Genomic DNA, 25775 nt, shown 5'->3' on the forward strand with positions numbered 1-25775 from the left:
GCTCAGTCTCTAATCTAAAGGCCTGGTGTAGAATTCTGAGAAATGAAGTTTCTCAGCGGAAACTTGGGAACACCATAGACTTTTTTTTTTCAAGTCAAGTCGGCTTTTATTGTCAATTTCTTTACATGCACTGGTCATACAAAGAATTGAAATTTCGGTTCTTACTTTCCCATGCAGACAGACATACTTTAAATACAGACATAGACATACTATAGACATAGCCATAGACAATAAACATTAAATTAAAGTGCAAGCTGTCGGCTGTACATGCGTTCCGACGTAGTTTCATGCGATAAACATTCCGAAAAACACTTTTTAACAACAAAAAAACACTGCACGTTCAGGAGAAGCAAGGAGTCGCTGCATCTACATTTTGATGTTGCCCCCCACACACACGTGCACACACAAGTCAGTTGAGTGCACTTTGCCACCCAGTTGGCTTGTCCACTGGTGACCCTTGTCTCACTTTGAGCAGTAACATTAGAGTGTTGATGAGCTGTCATGGGTGCTTGCTAACTTGGCAGGTGTCAAAAGCTTCTCTTCCTCTTGGTGCCATAGATAAACTTGGAGAGGGTGTTGGTTGTCAAAAGGGGTAACTGATCCGCCTCGAAGCCCATCTCCCAGCTGCAGGGTTCCTCATTGCGTGCTTGTGTGTGTGAGGGGGTGTTTCTCCTGGCCTGGGTGGCCATTTCCCTTTTGCCTGTCCTGCACAGGATCTCATGGCTCTTGTTTCCATGAGTGTACTGACTTTGGATGCCATCACTCACTCCCTAAGCACACACACATGCACGCTTGCACACTAATACACAGCAGTTCATCTTGGGCCTTACATTACCCATGTGTAGCTTTTGATCAGCTTTGATTGCTCCCCACTGGGTGCTCACATGCGTACACACACACATGCACACACACACCTGTACCTCCCTTTGCCAGAGTACAAGAGTACAGTCTCTCAGTCTTTTATACACACAACAGCAACTATTTGCCATCACGCACACAGGTGCCACTAGATCTTGGCATCAGTCCTACCCTTTGAGGTTAACAGGAACCCCCTTTACAGAACCAAAATTAAGTTGTCTTTGGTGCAAGTTTTGTACAACTGACGTGAAGGTATCTTAAATGCGACCAGAGAAGAAGGATATTGTGATATATATATGAGCTACAAACAGATGTTAGATTGCTCTGAAGTTGGGTTGTCTAATATGCTTTCATGTACCTGTGTGTGTGTGATCCATGCTTCTCTTTATCTGCAGCAAAGACCAAGCTGAAATGGACCCTGCAGATATGGAGGATGTAGAAGAAGTCGAGGAGGAGGAGACTGGAGAGGACAGCAAAGGTAGAAGTCACTCTCTCTGCTAAACTCTCTGAGGCTAGAGGGGTGTGTGTGTGCAGTGTTTCTCACAGAATTGGATTCAATTCGTGGCGGTAGCTGACTTGGACAACGGGGGGAGGTGGGGGGTGTATAGGTCTAATTGAGTGCCTGTCACTTTAAGACGCAATTGTAACACAGTTTAAAGGCTGCTGATGTGTGGATGCGATTCATAACGTTTTCTACATAGTTAAAATAAAGGTTCGTACTTCTCCTTGGGACAAGCACTTGAATTTTGGAAAACACTTTTCCATTTACATCGGGATTTTGCAAACATTCAGTGTCTGAGTCAATAAAATGAGTCCTTCAACGAAATTGACAAGCAGCTGTAAGTAGGCTAAGCATGCTAAATTCGACATCCAAACAGTAGTCCAACGTTAGCTTTGAGATGCTGCTTGATTGCATAACTTAACTTAGTTTAGTCTCTTCAATGTAGCCTACTATGTTGTGATAAGATCTTAGCAGAGTTAACTTCAATGCAGCAGTTTTGAACAAATTTGCGCAGCATGGTCACGATGCTAAGCGGATTTAATAGCAATTTAGCCAGACGTCTTCTATGCAATGCTTCTATGTGGCAACAACAATCCTTCAACAATCGTGAATATTTTGTTAAATGTACATGCAGAGGAGAGAGAGCGGGGCGGGGTAAGGAAAGGCTGCGTGCGTAAAAAGGCAGCTCAATGGCAATGCAAGGATTTGATCTTTTATATTTAATTTAAATTAAACATAGAATATTTATGTGTGGCGGCCGATTTGTTTTATTTTATTTTGTGGCGCCCCGCCACAGATTAGTCAATGTATGGGGAAACACTGGTGTGCAATTTTATTTAACTGTCCTAGCCAAAATCTAGGTAATTAGGGGTATGTCTCTTATCCAAACAAACAAAGAGATAAATTATTAACGTTACATGATTAATATCTGCATGGCTAGTATGAGTTCAGGGGTTTATTCCCAATAAAACCATTATCTTTCATTAGCTGTACTTTGTCTGCTCTTGTCTATTGTCTTTAAATGCCGGTCTGCCTTTAGGCCATTACCTTATAAATGCCATGTCAGTCGCTGCTAGCCCTGCTAGACTTGAGCTTGCCATTGATCTGATGTTTGGGCTGTGTGTGTGCTAGATTTGAATGTGACCTTTTAATCAGGAGGAAATGGTGACTGCAGGGAGGTCTAGGTCTGTGGTGCTTTAGTGAATTACTGCACAGTCACCTCACATTAGTGCCCTTACAATAGAGCCCAAGCTGATATGTCAACATCCTCAGCCAAAATGAAATGCAGTGGCCTCATAAGGCATGGCCGGACGTCACTCTTGATCTGAGAACTGATCTATGCTGAGAGACTAACTAGAGCACCACGCTAAATCCTCCAGCCCATTGATTTGACTGACTTTGCCTGGTCGTCACCTGTGCTTTTTGTAGTCCTATATGGACCCTTTCAAGAGTTCCGTTATCAGCATCATAGTTGGCCCCACAAGACTTCATTTTTAACATTCCATATGTTATCTTAATGCAGAGGAAGTAGATTGGGGCCCAAATAGAACGTTCAAGCATTGTTTTTGTTTAACTTGTTGAAAGGGTCTATAGCCAAATCTATAGACAACTGTACGTTCTTCAGTAACATTGTTTAAATGCGTTTCCTGTAGCATAAATTTGGACACCCACTTCTAACACAATCCTGAGTTAATGCTAGAGTAGGAGGAAACGATGGATTAAGAGAATCTGTCTCGCCTTGTGTTGAGCAGGTGGGGCATCACTTGGGTTAAAAGTAGCCAATTAAATGTTTTTCTAGTGACTGTTTCTTTATCTTATCCATAATGTTTGCTTCCGCTGCTCATTTTTCCCTATCGAGGAAATCTAAGTTTTTGCATGGCTCAGTCTTGGCCCACGTCCCTGTAGTCGCGCCTCCCTGTGTGTGATTTCTATTAAAGGTGGTGCGGGTTTATTTGGAGTACCCAGCACGCCGTGGCCGCGGTGTGCCTCTCTGCTGGCCTGCTGGGCGGATGCTGAGCGCTGACCTCCATGTCCTAGTTACCAGGCTTCCACTGCTGTTTCATGTCCTGGTTATGCTGCTGGAAAAGTGTTGTGTTAATCGTGACTGTGGTAATGTTGTGTCTTCTGTATAATATATTGATTTTTCTTTTCTTTTTTTCTTTCTTTTTGCAGCTCGTCAGCTCACAGTGCAGATGATGCAGAACCCACAGATCCTGGCAGCGCTGCAGGAGCGATTGGACGGACTGGTGGGCTCACCGTCTGGTTACATGGAAAGGTGAGGGAACAATGCATGTGCACGCACGCACACAGGCCAGGCACCTGTGCGTTTCTCCCAGTCATTGTCTGTGGGTCTTACTCCTCCCACTCTTAAAAAGCCATGTTTATATTGTGATGAAAGAAATGGAATATTTTGAGACTTCAATGGATCACTTGATTGCCTGCTGTCATCCTCAGATGGCAATGATTACAATCTCAGTAATAAGAGTTATGACTTAAGATTTGATCTCACAGCTTTGACTGTTTACTTGGATGTAAGTGATCCATGTCAAAAAAGAAATTAGACCTACATTCTTCTTCAGTGCTGTGTTTACTTCACTCTACTCCCCTCTCAACTCTACTGCTTACTTGAGGCACAATAATTGTGCGTCACCATAGTGTGTTCATAATTTACTCAACTCAGACTTGAGTGTGTGTGATGCTAATAGCAGTATTTCTAACAGCTCAAAATAACAGATTTTTGCAGTTGCTAGTCTCCTCCTGTTTCCTCCCGATACTGTTAGTGCTTTGTTGTGGTTTCGCACAGGCCTTATTGCTGGTACACCTGTTTTTTTTTTTTTTTTTTTTTTTTTACGCATTCTTTAACAGTTATTTTGGCATCTGCTTCACCCAAAATAAAGTTAATCTTTCCTCACAGTAGGGATGCATGATATGTGATGGGCATAAAAGCGGTGGCATATTCCAGACTATTCGCTTATCGAGTCTTTATGACGCTCATAAGTTCCTGCTTTGCACAGTTGGTGTTGGGGGGTAAATCTCCATAAAAGTGTTCTTGGCAGTGGGTCCTCGTTGCAGGCTTTTAAGTGCAGGCATCACACTTGCCATCTAAGAGCTATGTAGTGTTTTGCTGCTACAGGGTTATGGTTCAATGTAGCATGCCCCTAGAGCAGATGAGCATTTTCGGGCACTAAAACACATGCCTTTTCTTAGGGCTTTTTCTATTTCGCCCTCTCAGCTTTTAACCCTTTAGTGCCCGTGCCGAACATTCCATTTTTAGTGCTGGATGACCTCCACACACAAAAAACCTTATTTCTTGAGTATAATACATACCATCAATGGGATATACATACCATTGTAATCAGAAGGATCAGTTCTATGAATTGATGTAAAATACATATGGTAATGGTGATATATTAATGAACAGTATTTGAAAATCCTCTCCAAATGTATATCTGGAATTTGTCAATTTAATTTCATTCACATAAAAATGAATTTTCATCATATTTCTCTACAAGATAGAGAAAAATATAAAGTGTATGAAATGTTCAGCAAGTTGTGCGCTATTTAACAAAAAAGACTGTATTGGAATATCATTAACCTTTCAAAAGTTATGATAATTTTAGTGATCAGTTTAAAAAAATGCAGGAAACGGGATTTAGAATGTTGACAGAATTCACATTCACTTTCTCACCAACAACATAAAAGTATGCATAAAAACTAATAATCAAGTCAGAAACAATGGGTTAGATGTATTTGGTCTATAAGAATAAACCATTTATTTGTATATAAGCAAATGCTACAGTCAATAAGAATGACATTAAAAAAAAACATACTGTACCTTACCAGTAATACAGGAAGTAAGTATACTGTATTCATTGAAGACCATTTCGGAAAAGAGACATAAAATACATTTGATTCAACAAATACAACTTCCTTATATATGAATTATATACATGTATAAAATGTATTATTCATGAAAAGCTAGGAATACAATCAACATCACTCAAAACTCAATGTGTTCTAAACATTTGAAAGTGGATTACAGGATTACATACTTAGAACAAGCCTGTGGAGAATAAACACATACACACAAACTCATACCCACACACACTTACAGAGGAGGATAGGGAAAGGTGGGGTGGGGAACCTGAAGGTTGAACACAGAAGAGTAGGACTCATTACTAAACGCATCCCCTTTTGCAGAATGCCAAATCTGACAGCAATTTGTTTATCAATAAAACGTTTGCCTACACTCCAGGGCCATACAAGCTACTTTAGTTTTATTATGTACGTTTTTTTATAACAAGCTCCTGCTGTACAGGAATATGTACTTGATGGAAAGACGACAGAGTAGTCCCACCATCGAGTAGTGCACCATCGGTTTTGTGCTTCTTGATTAATGTCTTTCATATCACTAGGTCTTGTCATCCTCCATCTGACTGGAACTTCATTCAAGCACAGAAGGCAGACGGTTGATCAGCAGCTGTGTTCTAAAAGAATGTTTGATTCAAGTTCAGCAGCGTGTGTTTCACATGAAAGGTCCGAACTAGGCCTATTTGTTTCTCAGCAAATGCCAACGGGTTTTGTGCTTCTGATTAATGATATCACTACGGTAACAAATAGGCTAGGTTATGCAGGCTAAAGTCATATCGTTCAGGGTTGGGCAGGCCTATTTTGTTTCTCAGCAAATGCCATAATAACATAGGCGGGATAAAGTATAGAGCGCCCGGTCATTACTGTGAAAATAAGTCCCTTCAGAGGCGGAACAAGACCCTTCAGGGCGGAACAAGACCCTCGCCGCGCCGTCGGGTCCGGGTTCCGGGACTTATTTTCCCAGTAATGACCGGGCGCTCCATACATTATCCCTTGACGTAATACACATGGGTTTAGCTACCCTAAATCTGATTGCCTGGCTGGCATCAAGATAAAGACAGATTACATTTCACCTAGTAACAAACTGCTGAAATGCAATAATGACATTTCTGACAGAATATGTGATTTCACATCATGTTTTCTATAACTAAATATTGAGAGTTGTGCTTCATCTATTTCAAGTCATGCCATCTCAGAAAATGTTGAGACAAGCACGTCTGATGTTTGTCATTTAGAAGTTAGCAAGCTAAAATAGTTCACTACAGACTGCACTACAGATAACAACCGGAGGAAAGGCTATAAGTTAATTACATTTCTGACAGAATATGTGATTTCACATCTTATTTTCTACAACTAACGTTACATATTGAGAGGAGTAAAAATATCGCTCAACTTATTTCATGTAAGAGAAGCGCGGCGCCCATTGATTTATTCAGCTTTGATTTGCTATACTGTCTTGCCAATATAATGCTTACCTAACAAGCAAATTGGTGCTAGAAAACAAACTTACCTACAGGTTATATACTAACAGGTTTTTAAATGAAACTGTCAAATGAAAATAACTGACAAAAGTAGGAATCGACCAATTATCGGCCGGGCCGATTATTAGGGCCGATATTTAGCATTTTATAATAGTAATAATTGGTATCGGTCATTTTTTCCACCGATAAGCCGATACTGAAATGGATAAAGAATGAAACGCACTACTTTGTCTGTAAAGCGTCTCTCACTCCCTGCATTTGCTACTCTGTGGTTGACAGCATTGTCCCGCCCACTACACCGTCTGATTTGTTAGTTAGCACGAATGCAACCAATCAGGATCGAAGACTGAACACAGAGTTTAGAATTCTCACTGAGGCATATTGTAGACTGGGCTTAAGCTGTAAGGAGCTATTTTTCGAAGGTACTGTAAGGAAGGTAGGCCTACCTTACATTGCTTAAGTTGCAATGTGAATCACAATCATCTACACTGAAGTTACAAAAACACCACTTTGTAAGCTATTGTCTCTTTGTCAATAAGTAGCCTAAAGCACCCACCTCCTTCATTTAGCGAATTCCCAATTGATGCACATTAGTGATATAGCCTACCGTTTACTAGTTGGCCTACAAACTCGGGTGCTGCGCGTCGGGAGTTTTTGCATCCGCCTCATCCATTAATTGTTAATAATGGGACACCTCGGCGGGCGTTATCCCTTAGGCCTACATAGTAGACGAGTCCTAAATTATGCGATAGCGAACGTCTAAAAGTCTAGTTGCTGCTTTTTGACGGACTGTATCAGAAAAGACTACAGGCACCCAGGGTCAGCCGTAATTTAATCCGACCTGAACTAAATCGCGTCCTGAGCTGGCTATTACGTGCCTTTTAGGCTCACAGAAGTGTAGCTTATAGCCTACATATGGACACAAATTGCATGCTTAAATAGCCTAAGAACTATTTAAAAACTTTCTTAAGCTATTCAACCGTAACACTTTCCATCACGCAAGCACCTCTTCCTCTCCCTTTCACTCTCTCGTGCACTCACACACACGATGGCAAAGCATCCTCTTTGTAACAGGTCCCTTACAAGCACATAGCCCATTGTGTATGCCTATGAAAATAATTGCGATCACTCAGCTCTTGGATTAACATGATACACAGGATTTACACTTGTGATGCAAGTTGATACAATTGTGTATCAAAAGAAGAAAAAAAAGTTAGCTTTTCTTTTGAATGAGAAATTTTCAGCATATCACCATAGCCTAGGCTACTATCTACCCCCCTTTTTGACAACTGAAATATCGATTTTACATATCGGTTATCGGCCTCCTGTTTTGGTAATAATTGATATCGGTATCGGCCCTGAAAAAACCACATCGGTCGATCCCTAATCAAAAGCAAACGATAATATTGCAAGCAGTTCAGAATTATACAGTTAGCTAAAGTTACGTGACTATGCACTAGCCCCCCGCTAAGCCATAATGTTGACACTGATGAGAAAGCATATTATTGTCAAATAACATGATTTAAGGACTTCAAATTAAGATGAACCATAACTAGAACCGATGTAAAAACAATATTACCTCAGTTTATCCAGCTGTGTGGTTTCCAGTCGAGGTAAACTCCAACTTAAGTGCAGGTGGCATCCGGCTGTCTACGTCAAATGCACCGACTCAAGGGAAAATATTTTTTCAAGACTCCTCTTCAAGTATCCAAAACATTTCGCGCCATAAACCCCTTAACCAATCATATCAAATTGATGTTGTCAGCATTAAGGGGAATATTTCAGAAATAAAATCAGTCATTGGACAGCTGAGATATTAGACGATTGGCCATCGATACTTTTGTAATGAAATTAGAACGGTCGGGCTCGTAAGGGTTAACAGGATAGAGCTGAGAATGAAGGCCTCACCATTCTTGTGTTTCCTCCAAGTAGTGTTGGCACTGTGTTCTCTCGGCCTTTCAAGTGGGGTTGTATTTGAGCTGACCTGTCCCTTTGGCTCTCATCGAGACCAATATATTCCAACGTCATCGAAACCTGACGCCCTTTGCAGGCTGAGAAGGCTGGCAAAGACCCGTTTCTTTTCATCTGTCTGCCAGTTCATGAGGGGGATAGTCCGTGAAATGTGCACCAGTACATTATAACTTCATTTAATATATAGATGCATATTCTTGCAAAAAAATTTCTGTTCTGAGGGCAGTGAATTATTGGCCATTGTGGGGGTGTGCTAACCTGACCCTAGCCAGATGAATTTCGTTCCGCTTAGCTCCGCCTAGCTTCACTCACATCCATCTGGGACATCTTCCATTGAGAGTGATTTCTGCAACCGACTTTATGGTTCAGCCAATCAGGGCGAGGGCGGAGTTTCATAGATGTGACATAGCGTAGAAGCGACTGTGACTGTTATTAGCGTCACGGGTTGGCTTCGATGTGAGTGGTTGAAGTAGCACGTCAATAGATGATGGACAAGTGGCTTATTCAATCATATGCAAGCATGTTTTGATTAGGCCCAGCCTTCTGAAGCAACACTTCAATGGATCGGTTCCAGATGGATGAGTGGAGCTAGGCGGAGCAAAATTCATCTGGCTAGGGTCAGGTTAGGGGTGTGCAGGCTGTAGGATGACGTGCAGACATCTCAGATCTGAACTGGATCTGTATCTGAACTGCTACTGGCGCTGGGAGACTGCTGGCGAATTCTCCTCCTAGTGGTCTTGTGCTGCGAGAGCGGTTCTCTTCCTAGTATAGTCCAGGCAAAGTAAGGTCTGACCCAAAACTAATTGCAACAGAATTTATTTTCACATTTTTATATTTCAATTGGTGATCTAAACACCATAGTAAAAGTCCATGAAAATCCAGTTGGTGGAAATATGTTAAAATGAGGGTTGTTTTATGCATTATCCTTCAGCAAATACTGACAAAACTGTAATTAGAATGTTATAGAATAAGCATTCTAAAGAATATCTGACCCCATCTTACTTAACATGGAATTTTAGAATATTGCATTGTTGAAGAACATTCTTTTATTTTCAAAAAGGTTAGTACATTTCTCAGGCTTATTTCAGACTGGTTTGTTGCTAATTGGTATCTATTTTTACATTTTGGCCCTTTGAATCAATGGAAATGGTTGTTGAGTCTTTAAATAGAGCCAGTGTGTTTTTGCATGTAAGTGTTCCACAATGTTAAAGTTGTACAAACACATAGTTAAGCATTATTTAGCCTAGGAAAGTGTTTTTGGTGGTCTGATTTAGAGGCCACTGAATCATATACAGTATAGGCCTATCACACGAAAGTATCAGTCCATCATTTTCCTAGACTTATAGTAATTGACCTCTTGCCCGGGGGTTGACTGAGACTGTCTGTCCAATCAGAGGGGCCTGTATGATGCCTCTTTACTTTGCACAATTTTGGCTAAAACAGTAATCAGACAGCACAGTATGTTTATGTAAGTGAATGAATGAAGGAAAATTATAAAGGCAAAAATGAAGATGGACATGATCATGTCCAAATTCGACAGAAAGGTGCAGATAACTGCAGCTAGCCTCCAAAGAGGTGACTGTTGACGTCTGGCAAAAGATGCATGCTATACTAATATAGTTTAAGCTTAATAATTAAAATGCATGCCTATGCATGGGTCATGGTTTTACCAAAATAATAGAACAGCCAAAACTATACATATTCTAAAAGCATATGCCCTGTACATGAAATATAGCATTAATCAACTTATGTCCCATCTTCCTTCATGCATAATACATACTCCTCTATTCTGTATAGGCGAATCAAGTGAACAGCTGATACATTTTGGCCTGCACTATTAAGGGAAACAAATTAAACATCATAAACTATATATTTTCTAAAAGCATATAACCTCTAGAAGTGATGTGACACCAATTAGGACATGTCCCATCTTCCTCCATGCAATGCACAATACATTGCCATTCTGTATAGGCGAATCTAGTGTAAAGCGGACACATTTTAACATATACTGTCTAGGGAAAGCAAATTAAACACCCTAAACTATATATTTTCTGAAAGCATAAACCCTCCAGAGGAGATATAACACCATTTAAGATATTTCCCATCTTCCTCCATGCCATGCACATATATTGCCCCATATTCTGTATAGGTGAATCTAGTGTAAAGTGGATACATTTTAGCCTATACTGTCTATGAAAAACAGATTAAATACCCTAAACTATATATTTTCTGAAAGCATATTACTTGTAGATGAGATATAACACCAGTTAAGACATGTCTCATCTTCCTCCATGCCATGCACAACATATTGCCCTCTATTCTGCAAAGGTGAATCTAGTGTACAGTGGATACATTTTGGCATGTACAGTCAAGGGTAAACAAATTAAACACCCTAAACTATATATTTTCTGAAAGCATATACCCTCTAGAAGAGATATTACACAATTTCAGACATCCCATCTTCCTCCATGCCATGCACAATACATTGCCCTCTATTCTGTAAAGCTGAATCTATTGTAAAGTGGATACATTTTGGCCTATAATGTCCAGGGAAAACAGGTTAACCACCCTAAACTATATATTTTCTAAAAGCATATGCCCTCTAGATTAGATATAATACCAGTTAAGTATTATCTTCCTCCATGCCTTGGACATGGTACATATTCCTGTATTGCATTTACTCTGTATTAAAACACATTGATTTTAATATATCATTGAAAAAAGCTAGAGATGCTCAAAAATTTTCAATGTTAACATTTTAAAATCATATTATTGTTTAATTTGACCATCATTTGTCCTCAGATTCACCCCTGTGGGCTGAATAGTAATTGAGATATAGGGCTATACTTGTCTAATACACATGGTCACTAGCAAATAGCTTAGGGGTTTGTCCAGTCCACATTGGGTGTGGTTTTGTTTTCAAAAGTCCGACAAAAAGGTGGATCTTATGTTTCTTAATTAGTCATGGGTGTGTTTTGGGCGTAACATCCTTTAAACTAATGAGAGTGACATCTGTCATTCCCTTTAACAGCAAGCAGTGCGACTTCAAAAAGTGCATCGATATTTTGATAATCAGTGGCGCATTTGAAGGAATCTGCTTGCATGCGAGACCGTATGGAACAGGTATTCCACTAAAATATGCTTTACTAAAACCAAGCAGAGTATAGCCTACACACATCTGCACTTGTGTAACAGGTATTCCACATAAAATATATACACAGTTAAAACTTTACCCAATATGTTACCAATAGTGTTTAAATAAAATAAATAAGAAACCTAAGGACATTTATCCTGCAGAGGAGTTGCTTACATCTTGTGACTTTGCAAATGATGGTGAATAATTACTCATTGTGGGACGTATTTCCTGATATCTTTATTATAATTATGTTCCCCATTGTAATCGTGTAATTTGTAATGTTTTACATGGATGTGCGCTGGTGCACGCTTCCTGTGGACGACAAAAACAGGGTGTAATTGTGCACTTTCGCCCATCACTGTTGATAATGCAAAAGGGACACCAGGCAACGTTTAATTACTCATCTTAAGTAAGTCGGTATATGGTTAAAAAACTCTCTCGCCCGCCCTATACTGCCTGTAGGAAGAATATCCCGCTTGCAAGTTCAGTGTATCGTACCCGCCGACTGAAGCAGGATCAGTTTACATCCTGCATCCACAGCACATGGGCAGGCTAACAAAACGCGATTGTTGCAAACGTGTGTATAATGGCAGAGCCGGCGAAGAAGCAGCGAAAACCCTTGACGGAAGATGCAAACAAAAAGGAAAAGAACTTCAGACCGAGGGAGTTTTGTAGAGAAAAAGCATCAGGCTTGCCTGGTGTCCCTTTAAAATAACATAAAACAACTCGCCATGGATTTCTGACCAGGTATTTCTTGGTCAGTGGCGTAATGCGTTTTAGGTAGTGTAAGAGCGATTTTTAGATAATGCGCTAGACCAGGGGCGCCTGCAGGAATTAATGCTATGGTAATGCACACCGACCGATCCATCCCCCAGCAAATGAAATACGATGGACAATATTTGTCCGTTTCCCGGTTTAGCCGTGCATTGGTCAGCAAAAAAATAGCCTACATAGTATAACAACATCCACATGCATGCAATAATACAACAACAACGTCTACTATGACCTATTCATTTGGACAACTTGATACAGCCCTATACAGGCTAAAGTTACCTTGTTTTGTTCTTGACGTCTGGCTTCAAACCGCTGTAATGCAGTCTAACGTTCTGACAAGCACACCAATTGCCTACCTTGTTCTTGCCCATCTGGAATAACGCCTCTAGCTTTGCTGCCTCCATACTTTCTGTTGTTTAAACTTGTGATCCATCATGAGTATTGAATTAGTGAATTAGCTCAACATTGTGTGCTGATAACCATATATAGATAGATAGCCGAGTAAAAGAAAACAAGTAGCCTACGTGTCTGCATGCGTATTGTGTCTCCTGCTCAAACAAAATGTGTGCGCGTTAATTTTGATAAGTGTTCACTAATTACGTAATAGAAAATTGTAAATAGCCTGATGGCAGCTAATGGGATACTGTGTATAGTTGGGAAGGTATGGTGGGCCAATTTGGTGTGAATACACATTACACACACACAGGGAAATTTTCTCTCGTTGTTGAGCCTGATGGTACGCACAGTGCGTACGGACGTAGGGCCTACACCTGCAGGCGCGCCTGCGCTAGACCCCTCCTTAGGTTGTTAATTGCCACACCCTTTGGTGCGTGTACAATAGTGTACAATACGTGTACAATAGTGTACAATATTCTAAAGTAGAATAGTGTTGCATCGTGATGATTATACGCTTTGCGCCGTGCTGTTGACTGTCATGATGGGGCCCATAGCCATTGTAACCTCTTGGCAGCCATTTTGGTGGCCATCTTAAAATTACCCCTTTCTCTTCATAAAAAAACCTTTTGTATCAATTTTTTTGATGTTGAACCCTATATTGACCCGCCTAAAGTTACTCTACTTGCACTGGATCATCTTCCTGAATGTCAATATTATCACAGGTGTGGGCAAATTTCTAAGTCCGCACCAGTCAGAGGCTACATTCAATGTTTTGCACTTTTATGTCATCACATAACCAAAAGTATTGGTTTTACCAAATAGTTGTCAATATTTTAAACTACAAAAATACATACCTATAAAGTATTTTGATACAAAATACGAAGCCATTTTATTCAACCCAGTCAAATACAAATTACGAATATACAATATATTTTGTATTTGAAATATGGAATACATGTACCATAAATACTGCTCATCCCTGTAGGCATCACTTGTTCTGGGATACCATGTTTGGTTCAGGAGATATAATGAAGAATATAGGTGTAATTCAGTTATAGTGGAACATTTAATGGTTGCCACGGCGACCATTAGGGTTTTTTGATCATTTTTTTATATCTGAATGTTCAGGGCTCCAAACTGTACAAGTTTACCAAGTTTCATGCTTATATGAAAGAATTTGACCTAATTTTCACAAATCCCCTGTACTATAAAAGTTCAATAAAACTGCAGCTTTTCGCCATTGACCTATGCACACATAATTCCAATTTTGACAATGTTCCACCACTTGGATTTTCATGGACTTTTGGTATGTGATTTGGGAAGGTTTCATGAACTGAATACAACAAAAATCATTTCTGTTGCAATTAGTTTTGGGTTGGGTGATTTTTTTTTTTTTTTTCATAGATTGCCTGGCCTAGTAGTCTTGGGCTGTGAGACGTGGGCTCTCCCCCTCTAGTCTACTACACAACGGGCTAATGACTCTCCTGAACACACTGGCAGAGTTGCCCCTTAAGCGGCTTACCTGAGCAAGATGAGGGACCGGTGCCAGCTTAACCGAGCATTGTTTGCAGGCTTCCTCTCAGGAGGCGTGCTGGATAAGACTGACACTGTTGGCGTGCTGAATGTGGCTCTTCGTGTCCAGTCTGTGGGCTTGTGGGAAGAGGAGGAGCAGAGCAGGGCAGTGCCTGGCTCCCTCCCACCTCGCTCACCAGGGCCAATCTGGAGAATGGGGCAAAGGTGTTTGGGAGACACTCTGGCGTACACAGGAATGGCTTTTTTTTCCTGTTTTTTTTTTATTTTATTTATTTATTTATTTATTTATGTATTTATTTGTTTGTTTATTTGTGAGTGAGTATGAAGCTTGGGTTGTGTGGGCTCCACTCCTCGCCAAAAGGGATTGGGGTCTTTTTTTTTTTTTTCTCTCTCTCAAATAGGCCTCCAGTAGTCTTTGTCAGGCAAGTCATCAAATCAAGACCCTAACGGTTTCCTTCCTGTCAGATAAAATTCAGGGATTTGTGCATGAACTTTACACCATATGTCTTACATTTGCAATATTTTTTTCCCCTGGATATAATCTGGATTAAGGTTTACCTATTATAGTAACCAAACAAAAAATGTAATCTGGATGAACAGTTTGCTCTACTTTGGCACATTGTACAGTGTGGTCTGGAAGTCTTTAAACCATGGCCATGGTGCTTGCAAAGGGCTCTACCAGTTGAGCATGTAGTACTGTTTAGGTTGTGCTTTACATTCTCCCACTCATTCGTGTGTGTGTGACTGTTACCATCACCATCAAAATGCACATTGGTTTGAAGGTGTCTGCCAGCATAAAGCACGCATAATGCATGTATTCATGTGAATAAGAGTGACTGACTGTGGCACTTGTTTTCCTACCAGCTTACCGAAGGTTGTGAAGAGGCGTGTGAACGCCCTGAAGAACCTGCAGGTGAAGTGCGCTCACATCGAGGCCAAGTTTTACGAGGAGGTGCACGAGTTGGAGAGAAAGTATGCTGCTCTTTACCAGCCTCTCTTTGACAAGGTGAGGAGCCATGAAAACCAGGGAGAGGCCGTGTGTGTGTGTGTGCCCCGCCCTGAGAATTGTCATTCAAGGAGGAACCAATGTGGCGTTGTCATTTAGCATTAAAGTGGTGTACAACAGTGTGTTGAATAATACATGCACTCTGTTGACATTTTTGACGGGTGGCTGCAGAGGCAGAAGAGAAATGTATTGGAATTTGTAAATTGGAATTTGTATCTAATGTGTAGATTTATATATATATATATATATATATATATATATATATATATATATATATATATATATATAAAAAAAAAATAAATGCAAGAATTTTCATACAATCATGTTGTGGCTCAGATATGGTATTGATGGTATCGTTACTCATCACCGCAGTGGCCATTCCCATCCTCACTTTTAGTAGCAGGTTAAAGTGGGTCATTTTGTTTTACCTTTCGGTCTTTTGTATGGTTGTATAAATGATTCATGCTTTGTGTGTGTGTGTCAACAGCGTAGTGAAATCGTCAAGGCAGCATACGAGCCCACAGATGAGGAGTGTGAGTGGAAGGCAGATGACGAGGAAGAGCTGAGCGTAAGTAAGCAGGTACAGGTGACTCAATACCTGCATGCTCTCTTCTTGCACAAAATTTCACCCCTCCTCTTGCACTAAATTTCATCTTATTCAGCTACTTGCAAAGACATGGGATACATGTTCTGCCCTGCAACCCCCTCCTTTAAAAAAAAAAAAAAAAAAAAAAAAAAAAAATAGTCTTGTTTTTGCTATTTACTTGTGGCCTTGTAAATTAGCACAATGAATTATTTTACCTAAATTACTGCTTCAAACTCCTCATTGTTGATCCACACCCAGTGGTGTGTTTCTCAAAACCATAGTTGCTAACTAAATCAGCAACTTTGTTGGTTGGCAATGGGGGAATTGCATTGCAATCAACAAAGTTGCTAAAAGGGTAGGAACTATGGTTTTGGGAAACGCACCCCAGAACATTTGGTGTTGCTGTATGCAACATTGTTGCAGGCAGGAGCAAGACCCTTTTAATCAGTTTTTGAAGAGTTAACCCTTTGCTAAATTGGTGCCCAGTATGTTGGAAATTGACAAAAAGGTGATTTCCTGCATTGTTACTTTCAGTGACCATAGGCCATTTTCTGTTTTTAGCCCTTTCTGTTCCTCTTGCTGTCTCTTAATCACTTCCCCAGAAAAACTGATGTAAATTACCAAGCCATTTTATTTTTTTCTGCCGTCTACAAGGCTGAATTTAATCTCTCTCTCTCCATGTCAGGATGAGATGAAGGACAAGGCTAAAGTGGAGGAGGAGAAGAAGGATGAGGAGAAGGAGGACCCCAAAGGCATCCCCGAGTTCTGGTTGACAGTCTTCAAGAACGTGGACCTGCTTAGCGACATGTTGCAGGTGCGGGTGTGTAGTCGAACTAGCACGATCACCGTTTATGCACGCACAGCCCATCCTTTAACACTAGTGCAGCATCAGACAATGGCAGCTGATTTTAAGTAGGTCATTCACTGCAGAGAGACTTGTTTCCTTGTTTTTGTTTAAGTGATAAACATGCTACACTGCTGCCACCTAGTGGTGGACAGAACAGTTTGGTTTTTGCCATCTCCAGCTGGGGTCTCAGGACTTCATTTTCTCTGCAATCAAAGCTGCTGCCAATTTAGCTTTGCTTCTCCTGCATATTAATCATAGTTCTGACACTCATAGACAGTCTGTGTGAAAACAAATCTGCTATAACCCAGTTTTCTAATACACATTTAAAAGTAGGAATGTGTGTAATGATCAATGTTTTGTTAAATTTGAACCCAGTTGTGAACGGGTCAATTCAGAAACTGGTCAGTTCATGTAGGTAAAAAATGTCAGTGTTATACATTTTTCGCCATTTAAATTGATGACAATTTTTTTTTTCTCCCCTCTTCAGGAGCATGACGAGCCCATTCTTAAGCACTTACAGGACATTAAAGTGAAATTTTCAGATGCTGGCCAGCCAATGGTAAGAGCTTTTGAAAAGATCACATGTAAAATTGCAATTATATGCACCTTTTAAAGTTGTACATGCTAGTAAAGGTTTCAGTCCATTTTGCATCAGTCAACTCTTGTCTCATTTTGGTTTGGCCCTTTCTGTGTTCCCTGTAGAGCTTCACATTAGAATTCTTCTTTGAGCCCAACGACTTCTTCACAAACACATTGCTGACAAAAACGTACATAATGCGCTCTGAACCCGACGAGTCGGACCCCTTCTCCTTCGACGGACCAGAGATCATGCGCTGCACAGGGTAAGAAACATTAGCCTGCTTTCACCAGACTCACTGCTTTGTTTCCCTTTGTGAAATGTTTCCAACCCTGGCATTGTACTGGGCCTTAGATATGGTTAGGCTCGACCAATGATTTCAAACGTGTTCATCATGGATTCTTAAGGTTATTTCCTACTTCGCCTAACTTTTACAAACTGATAATAAACCACATTGGCTGTCAGAAAGCAATGTAATTACCTGTGTATTTTTACCACAGCTACTTTAGATTTTGAAAATTGCCTTTAGTGGCAGATTGGCCCTCCACTAAAAGGCACTAAAGCAGGGCTCTACAGTCGCCATGTCCATGTTTTAGTCTACAAATGACTTCTAACCATGTCCATGTTTGTCTACAAAATACACCGCAACATCGAGAAACATTTCTGGTGCGAACCATAGAATCCGCGTCGCTTAATGCAGCATAAAATTACACCTCCCATCAACGTTAGCAGTTTCGCGTTGTGACTCGCTAGTAGTCGCTTCTATTGAATCCAAGAGCGCGCAGAAAAAGCGGATAGTTAGACTAGCCAGCCAAGATGCAAAGATTGAAGAAATTAGTTCTTCTATCCACCGAAGTCATCGGATATAGGAGGAACAGCATGAGATTCTGAGAATGCAGTGAGGGAAGGAAAGGTAACCTAACATGCCTTTTAGCCCAGTTGACGTATTGGCTGCAATATGCAAAATATAGTTGAACGCTACTGACAACTCCAGGCTTCCACGCATGCTTGTTTACACCGAATACAAGCTGAAGTGCAAAACGAAAGTAGGTCTAACGTTTGCCTACTGCCCCCATCAATTTCAATATATATCCTTGATTAGCCTATGTTGGGTTTTGTGGAAGAGAAAATGGACTGTTTTAGTAGTAGTGCAGTATACAGTCAGGTCACCATGGGCATATTTGGATTAGCTACAGATGGATTCACAAATAAATAAATTAGCCTACATTTGGCAGGATACTTGATATACAGGCTAAATGCAAATATGGCAATGTATTATATTATTTTACATTAACAAAATGTAGGAAAATGGAACAGACTGAAAATAAAATGGGCACTGATCTTTAAAATCCTGTGTCCTGTAGCCTAAATGTTGTCAGTCATTCATAATATTCGCAATTGGTGCACTGGCATGTTTAACTGTTAGCTGCAGTGTAATGTTAGATTATGTGTAAGTTAAGTACAGAACTGACTGTGCGCCCAAATTTTTGTCTGTGCTCCTAAATTTTTTTACTTGGGCACACAAGTGCTCCTGGAAAAAAAATGTTAGTGTAGAGCCCTGCACTAAAGGCAATTGCTAGCAAGCTCACCAGATTAGTCTTGAGTTGTACTTGTTATGGTCCAGATATTCTAGAGAAGAATGAGCCTCTTTGGGCCTGGCCCCTGCTCTCTACTCTGGCTCATGTGCCCTGTGACTTTGTGCCAGGTGTCCGATTGACTGGACGAAGGGCAAGAATGTCACGCTGAAGACCATCAAGAAGAAGCAGAAGCACAAGGGCCGCGGAACTGTCCGGACAGTCACCAAGACAGTTCCCAACGACTCCTTCTTCAACTTCTTCTCTCCCCCAGAAGGTAACAGACCTACTCTTAAGTCCATGTCTGTTTTTTTTGTGTGTGTTTGTGTAATGGTTTGATCTAACCCGTTTTCTTTTTACATTTCTTCCCCCTGTAGTCCCAGAAAGTGGTGAAATGGTAAGTCTGTTAAAGTTGACATTTCATTTGGTTGTTAACAAGGGTTGTTGCTTAGTTTATTTCTTAGCTTTGTTCCAAATGCCTGGTTAAGTTATTTACTGACATAATTTGTTAATATGTAATATTATAGATCTCTCTCTCTCTCTCTCTCTCTCTCTCTCTCTCTCTCTCTCACACAAAATCAATATTCTTAGTCGTTATTCACCCACAACACAACTTTCTGTCATATCTGTCGGCTATATCTTGAAGTTGTGTGGTCTCTGTGTGCCAGGATGAGGACTCTGAGGCTGTGCTGGCTGCTGACTTTGAGATCGGTCACTTCATCCGCGAGCGTATTGTTCCCCGGGCAGTACTCTACTTCACAGGAGAGGCCATCGAAGATGACGACGATGATGTGAGCACTCCTCTCTGTGTCTCTCGTCTGTCTATCGCATTTTGTTTATCTGCCAGGGATGTGCCTTGTCTAACCCATTTCCATATTTTTCTCATCCTTTGCAGTATGATGAGGAAGGGGAAGAAGCTGATGATGAGGTATGTCTTTACGGAACTATTATGTCACCATTACACCTTGTGTACTCAAATGTATGCCAAGACTTGTTCCCATCTTGTAATGGTACAATGACTTGGCTTGTTTACCACTCAGTCATTTCTGATAACACTGGTCATTTGTTGGGTCCCACGGTCTTCAACTATTGGGGAAACACAACTAACCTTCTATTGCTAACAGGAATTGGCATTATTTGTAAAATACGGTTAAATGATATTGGCATGACTAAAGCTTTGACCAAATTTTCTTAGGAGGGAGAGGAAGAGGCAGATGAGGAGAACGATCCAGAATACGATCCCAAGGTGGGTGCTATGGCATGACTGGGCTGGTCAGCTGATCAGGGCATTGGACAGATTTCAACATACAGAACACATCAGTGGACTCAGATTCACAATAGAACTCTAAACTAGTCGGCGCAGCCATGTGCTTGTCATAAGCATATTTGGCATGAAATACAATTTCAATGCTATTATAAATAATATTCTAGATGGTGTGTAACATTTATCTATGGTAATCCTATGAAGTAGTTTTAATTTTTGTAATACAAGTTATTTGTCTTATGGAGGAATATATGTGGGGAGAAATTGTTCTTTTTTGTTTATTTAAAAGAAATGCTTTTGATTGCATGCCACCATGAGTGTTTGCATTGAGCATCTTTGCTAAACTTTTAAAACTGCATGTCATTAAGCCCATAAAAATTTTTAAAAAGCACCAGTGCGAACCAGTCTAGCAAACATGATCTTTGGGGAAATTCATCCAAACTCCACAATATTACTAAAACAGATTCTCCTTTGATGTGTGGCATGCATTCTCAACCAACTTAAGCTTGTCTGTTGTGAAGCTTTTTACTCTGCCAGATGCTTTTTTTATTTTATTTATTTCTTTGATTTGATCATAATTTATTTACTTTTTAAAAAAAAAATCATTGATGTTTTTCATCTCCAATCACTTGGGCACTTTTGTCAGCTCCTTTCTAAATTTTTCCTTACTAGGTGTAAATGATGTCTATAGAAATAACCCTATCTATCCTGGTAGGTACAGCTTGTAACTTGTTGGCTTAATGCACCCCGGCATCATCCCTTCCTCCCCCTCCATCCCCCTTTCATTCTCTACACACTCCCTCGTTCCTTCTCTACCCCTCTTCCTTGTTGGCCTTTCATCCATTTCTTGTCTCTCTTTTGCACTTATGACTAACAAACTAATATAGTTGGTTGCCTTTTGGTTTGTTTGTTTGTTTGTTTAATTTGTTAAGGTTTTTGTTTTTTTCCCCTCCCTCCTCTTAACTGTAGTTAGTTTACATCAGTGCCTTTAATTCTGTATGTTGAAGATTGCCCAAACCCTCTCTTTGACCCTAGTTCCCTGTTTTTGGAAAAATTGTTTCTATGCCAACTTGCCTTTTAGTTACGATGAAAATGTTCTCTTGGTTGGTCGGGGAAAAGAACCTGATTGTGGTGATTTTAGTGTGTGTGTTTTTGTATTTAATTTTATTATTTAAAATGCACTCCGTGAACAGACTGTCTCATTTAGTCATTTTGGTGTGCCATTTTCCCCAAATCTCATTTTGTCTGTTATGAAGCCAGGGTGCCTTTTGATCCCTCCCCACAATGTCACTGCTTCACTTCCTGTATCCTCCATGCCTGGCTCCTCCTCTCGTCTCGTCTCGTCTCGTCTCCTCCCTTCCCCTCCCCTCACTCTCTTCCCTTTCGATTAGAAACGACTTTGTTCTGATCTCTTACAGTGCTACTGTACAAGTTAGATCTTAAATGGTCCTGTGCAGTTAAACCCTCAGCCCAGATGTGCATTGGTTTATTGTAGTTTTTAATTCTGCTGTTCTTATGCCACAGTAAATAAGCAGTCTTTTTTTTTTTTTTTTTTTTTTTTTAATTGGATTAGATTCAACTTTATTGTCATTGTGCAGAGTACAAATACAGAGACAATGAAATGCAGTTTGCATCTAACCAGAAGTGCAGAAAAGTGCAATGTGATGCGCAGTAATAGGCAGGTGGTGCATAAATGGTTTAAAATTAGTGGGCAGGCAGCTCTTTTTTTTTTTTCCTGTCCACATGCAAACACTGAAACTGAGTTTTTGAAAATCTTCACTTTGACTGGAGTTTTTAAAAATAACTGTTTTCAGTGACCGAAAACAGTTTTCGTCTAGACAAATCTAGACCAAAAGGCCAAAACGCATAAATATCTGTTTTAAATATACCCGGCTACGTGTAGATATGGCCTTAGTAACTATACTTATCATTCTAGGCTTTGAAGTGTATCTACCATGGATGGGGGCATTTTGATCCCTTTTAGCACTTTCTCAGGGTAGTTTGTGCACAGCGGCACTCTTTGCGGCAGGTTTTCACTTAAGTGATCGTGGTACCTCCTAACAGTGCCAAGAAGGAAACATTTCCCTGAGCACTGTAGGCCTGTGAGTTAGTCATGCATATCATCTCACCTATAGACTCCCCATTTCCTCTGGTGACTGGTTTCTGGGACTGGCAAAGAAACAGTGTTGATGTTTTTAAACTGCATGCTTAATCGGCAGACTTATCAGATGCCTTGTGGCGCACTAGTTAAAAAATGTATGCAGTTTGTCTCATTGTTGACGCGACTTTAGTTCTCAGTAATCGGTCACCTTCCAGCACATAACAGAAACAACTAGTGTTGTGAGATGGTGTTGGGCATCTGATGTATGTGTGAGTGATTTTGTTTGGAGTGTTGTGTTTTTTTTTTTGTTTTTTTTTTTTTTAATCTACCTTAATTTTGAGTGCTTTTGTGTTCTTTCACTGCTTGTTTGAATCACTGAAGCTTCTAAATCTCATCATGTTTGTCTTGCAGAAGGACGCCAACCCCCCAGCGGAGTGCAAGCAACAGTGATGCCTGTGCCCCTTCCCCATCCGACGGCCTTGAGGATCAACTGCACTGTAACAGCTTCTGAAACAAAACATAGTTACTTAACGCCTTATAATGTTTTGTATTTTTCTTGGTAGAAATGATTTCACTAAACCAACAACAAAAAAAAGATTCAGAATTTTTGTTACAACGAAGAAGAAAAAAAAAAATGAAACTCGGATAATGTGAGCCGTGGCTCTACATGCATAGTATTTTATTAGCTTTTTTTTGTTCTCTTAATTTTTTTCCTCTGTACAAATAGTTAGGATGCAGAAAATCCCTCGGAGGAAAAAAAAAGCATGAACTTCACTGCTTAAAACAAAATGGAAAAAAAATAGTTTGGGTTTTTGTGAAGTCTTTTGTCGTATCGCTCTTGGACAACAGCTGTGGAACAAATGTCTGCGTTGGGCAATGAGGGGGAGGGTGGGGTGAAAAAAAAAAAAGTGCACAAAAACCCTTGTTTATACGTTCCAACTCTGTAACCAATTCCGTGCCCCACTGAAAAGTAACCAAAGCTGTGGATGCCCTGGCTGCATGAAGTGAACAGTGTGCATGTGTGTGTATGTCTGTGTTTGAAGTTTTTACACACCCAATGAAAATAAGACGTTAAATGTATCCTACATTCTAGAACAAGGCCTCTGGCGCTCTGCGAACCTAGGGGAAAAGAGGCAGCCCAAGTAACTTGCAGCCAGTTACTGCAAGCCAAGTAATTTCCAACATTCTGATTATACAGCCGCCATTCAGAACATTCGGATATGCATATTGATCTGAGCTAATAGTTTTAAGGACCGCCTGAGCATTTTTACAGTATTTGGATGACCAATTATTAATCTTTCTCTACCTGATTTCTGGGGTTATGCTGAAATTTTAACGCCGTCAAGGGTAGGGTATCAAAAACATGGCTTGTTGTGGCCTTGCATCACCCTTACATTCCAGCAGATTGGGTTCCATCTGTCTCACGGAAGAAGCAAGGACTGGGTGGAGAACCGTCAGCGAGCCAGTGCCTAAACGGAGTTCCTTGATTGAGGCTCTTAGACCCACTGTTGCATGTCTAATCTTTTTCTATAGCAGTTTGTACTATTTTAGAACATGTAGGCAGTGGTGTCCTTCCCCTAGAAAGCACTTTTGCCCCCGGTTAAAGTATTCCTACTCCCCCAACACCCCTTATTATTTTTCAAAAATCTGAGAATTGTGTGCTTAGAGTAGCCTTACCAACGAAGCACTAGTGGCAGGCCAGGTTCCTATTCTGGAATTGTTTGAGTCGGTGGATTCTGTTTGGGTTCTCATTTGTCGCACATGGAAGCTTCTCCACTTCTATTTGATCTTCCTTGCCCTGTTTGTTTTGGGAGGAATCGGTTTCAATCTAGTTGCTGACGTTAACAGCCCAGGGGTGTATGAGCGTGCTTGGGTGCGTGTGTGCATGCCGTGTGGACATGGCCCTGAGTGAGACCCAGTCAGTATCTTGGGGGTTCGGACTCTGGTCTGTCCCGTCCCTTGCTGCTGAGATTAAGGCCCATCACTGTGAAGGGGAAGTGTGTGTGTGCGCGTGTTGTACAGAGGATGGTCTCCACATCATTGGTGACTGCTTGGGGATTGGCGTTTTCTTGTAGCTCAACCCAGCAGGACTCTCCTCAACCAGACGAGCAATACTGTTTAAGGGGAACAAAGTGTAAAATAACACCGGTTCCGTTGGTCCTGTCAGTTAAACATTTTATGTGTGAACAGGGTGTGTGTGCGCGCCTGCGTTTGTTTGAGAGGCACAGGTGTCTAGCCTCTGCAGTGCTCCCTGGTATAGTACAGATAAGCCGTAAGATGAATAATGTTGAAGAATGAGTACCTGTTGGGGGTCTAAATGGGATTGTGTTTGGATCCTCTAAAGCAGCTGTTGTCAAAGCAAAATGCCATGCTACAAAATACTAATGTACTCAATAAATCTGTACGTGTATGTATATTCATGAATAAATTGGTTAAACGTGACCCCTTTCTGTTCTGTGGTCTTTTTGTTTTTGCCAGTATGGTGTCCATGGTGTGGACAAGAGCTTGGAAGAGACTAGTTCTGAAATAATACAGTATAATGTATATAAGTAGTTTTATGTAATATGTGAGTAGGTGTTGATTCTGACCATAAGAAACAATTTTACCTATAGCGGAGTCAGTATGTGAAGTTTGAGGCAGTTAATGGCTTAACATAAACTGATCCCTTCCTTTTGCTTGCCACAGATGGCAGTGTTGCATTGACGGTGAATAATCAATTACAAGAACAGTTTTATAGAGCCTTATCCGGAGCCACTTAACGGACATGTGGGTTATATGAATGATTTGTAGTTTTGAGGGAGGGTTTAGGAATAATATGTTCATTGATTTGGTACACCATAAGAAAAATAATTCTGGAATGCCTTATTTTGACTCACATTTTTCACATGGCATTGTGTGGTCTGGTGTTTTAACAGAATAAGTTTAACTTTTAGACTTCAGCCATAGAACTACCTAGTGTAAAAAATAGAAGTGGAAACTAGTTTAGAAGCCATGGCCATTAGTTGGACAACCTAAACCATAATCTGACATGATCTTATGGAAAATGCTGGCATGTTTTTCATTTGGAGACCCATTTCCTAATTGCATTCGATTCTCTTCCAGTCATTTCAATAGCTGAAAACGTGTAGCCTAGTCCTAAATTTGTGTTATGGAATGTTAGGTTACATGTGAGCCCATTAGTGTGGTAATGCTTTGCATTGAGAGTGACTGACATTCACTACAGTAGCCATGTGTGTCAGGTTTTCTGCAACATGAGACTGTTTCCTCTGGATGTCATTGGGGGGCGGTCCGCACAGCCG

The 25775-nt window shown here is 40.5% G+C and overlaps 1 protein-coding gene across 5 annotated transcripts in view; it reads left to right on the plus strand.

Annotated features, from left to right (window-relative positions):
• Positions 1–24918, plus strand: part of nap1l1 (nucleosome assembly protein 1-like 1) — a 29403-nt gene extending 4485 nt beyond the window's left edge. The window contains exons 3-16 of one of the 5 annotated variants that reach the window (XM_048268286.1): positions 1254–1336; positions 3533–3635; positions 15386–15527; positions 16015–16107; positions 16799–16933; positions 17448–17519; positions 17663–17802; positions 19243–19388; positions 19489–19508; positions 19780–19902; positions 20007–20039; positions 20307–20357; positions 21048–21086; positions 22888–24918. In XM_048268286.1, coding sequence (XP_048124243.1) covers positions 1254–1336; positions 3533–3635; positions 15386–15527; positions 16015–16107; positions 16799–16933; positions 17448–17519; positions 17663–17802; positions 19243–19388; positions 19489–19508; positions 19780–19902; positions 20007–20039; positions 20307–20357; positions 21048–21053 — 1147 coding nt within the window. In that variant the 3' untranslated portion in view covers positions 21054–21086; positions 22888–24918. The remainder of the gene's footprint in view (positions 1–1253; positions 1337–3532; positions 3636–15385; positions 15528–16014; positions 16108–16798; positions 16934–17447; positions 17520–17662; positions 17803–19242; positions 19389–19488; positions 19509–19779; positions 19903–20006; positions 20040–20306; positions 20358–21047; positions 21087–22887) is intronic. The other 4 variants (XM_048268282.1, XM_048268283.1, XM_048268284.1 and 1 more) reach the window with 4 other exon arrangements.
• Positions 24919–25775: the final 857 nt, after the last annotated feature.

Source organism: Alosa alosa, chromosome 17 (genome assembly GCF_017589495.1).
Source record: "Alosa alosa isolate M-15738 ecotype Scorff River chromosome 17, AALO_Geno_1.1, whole genome shotgun sequence".
NCBI classification, from domain to species: Eukaryota; Metazoa; Chordata; class Actinopteri; order Clupeiformes; family Clupeidae; genus Alosa; species Alosa alosa.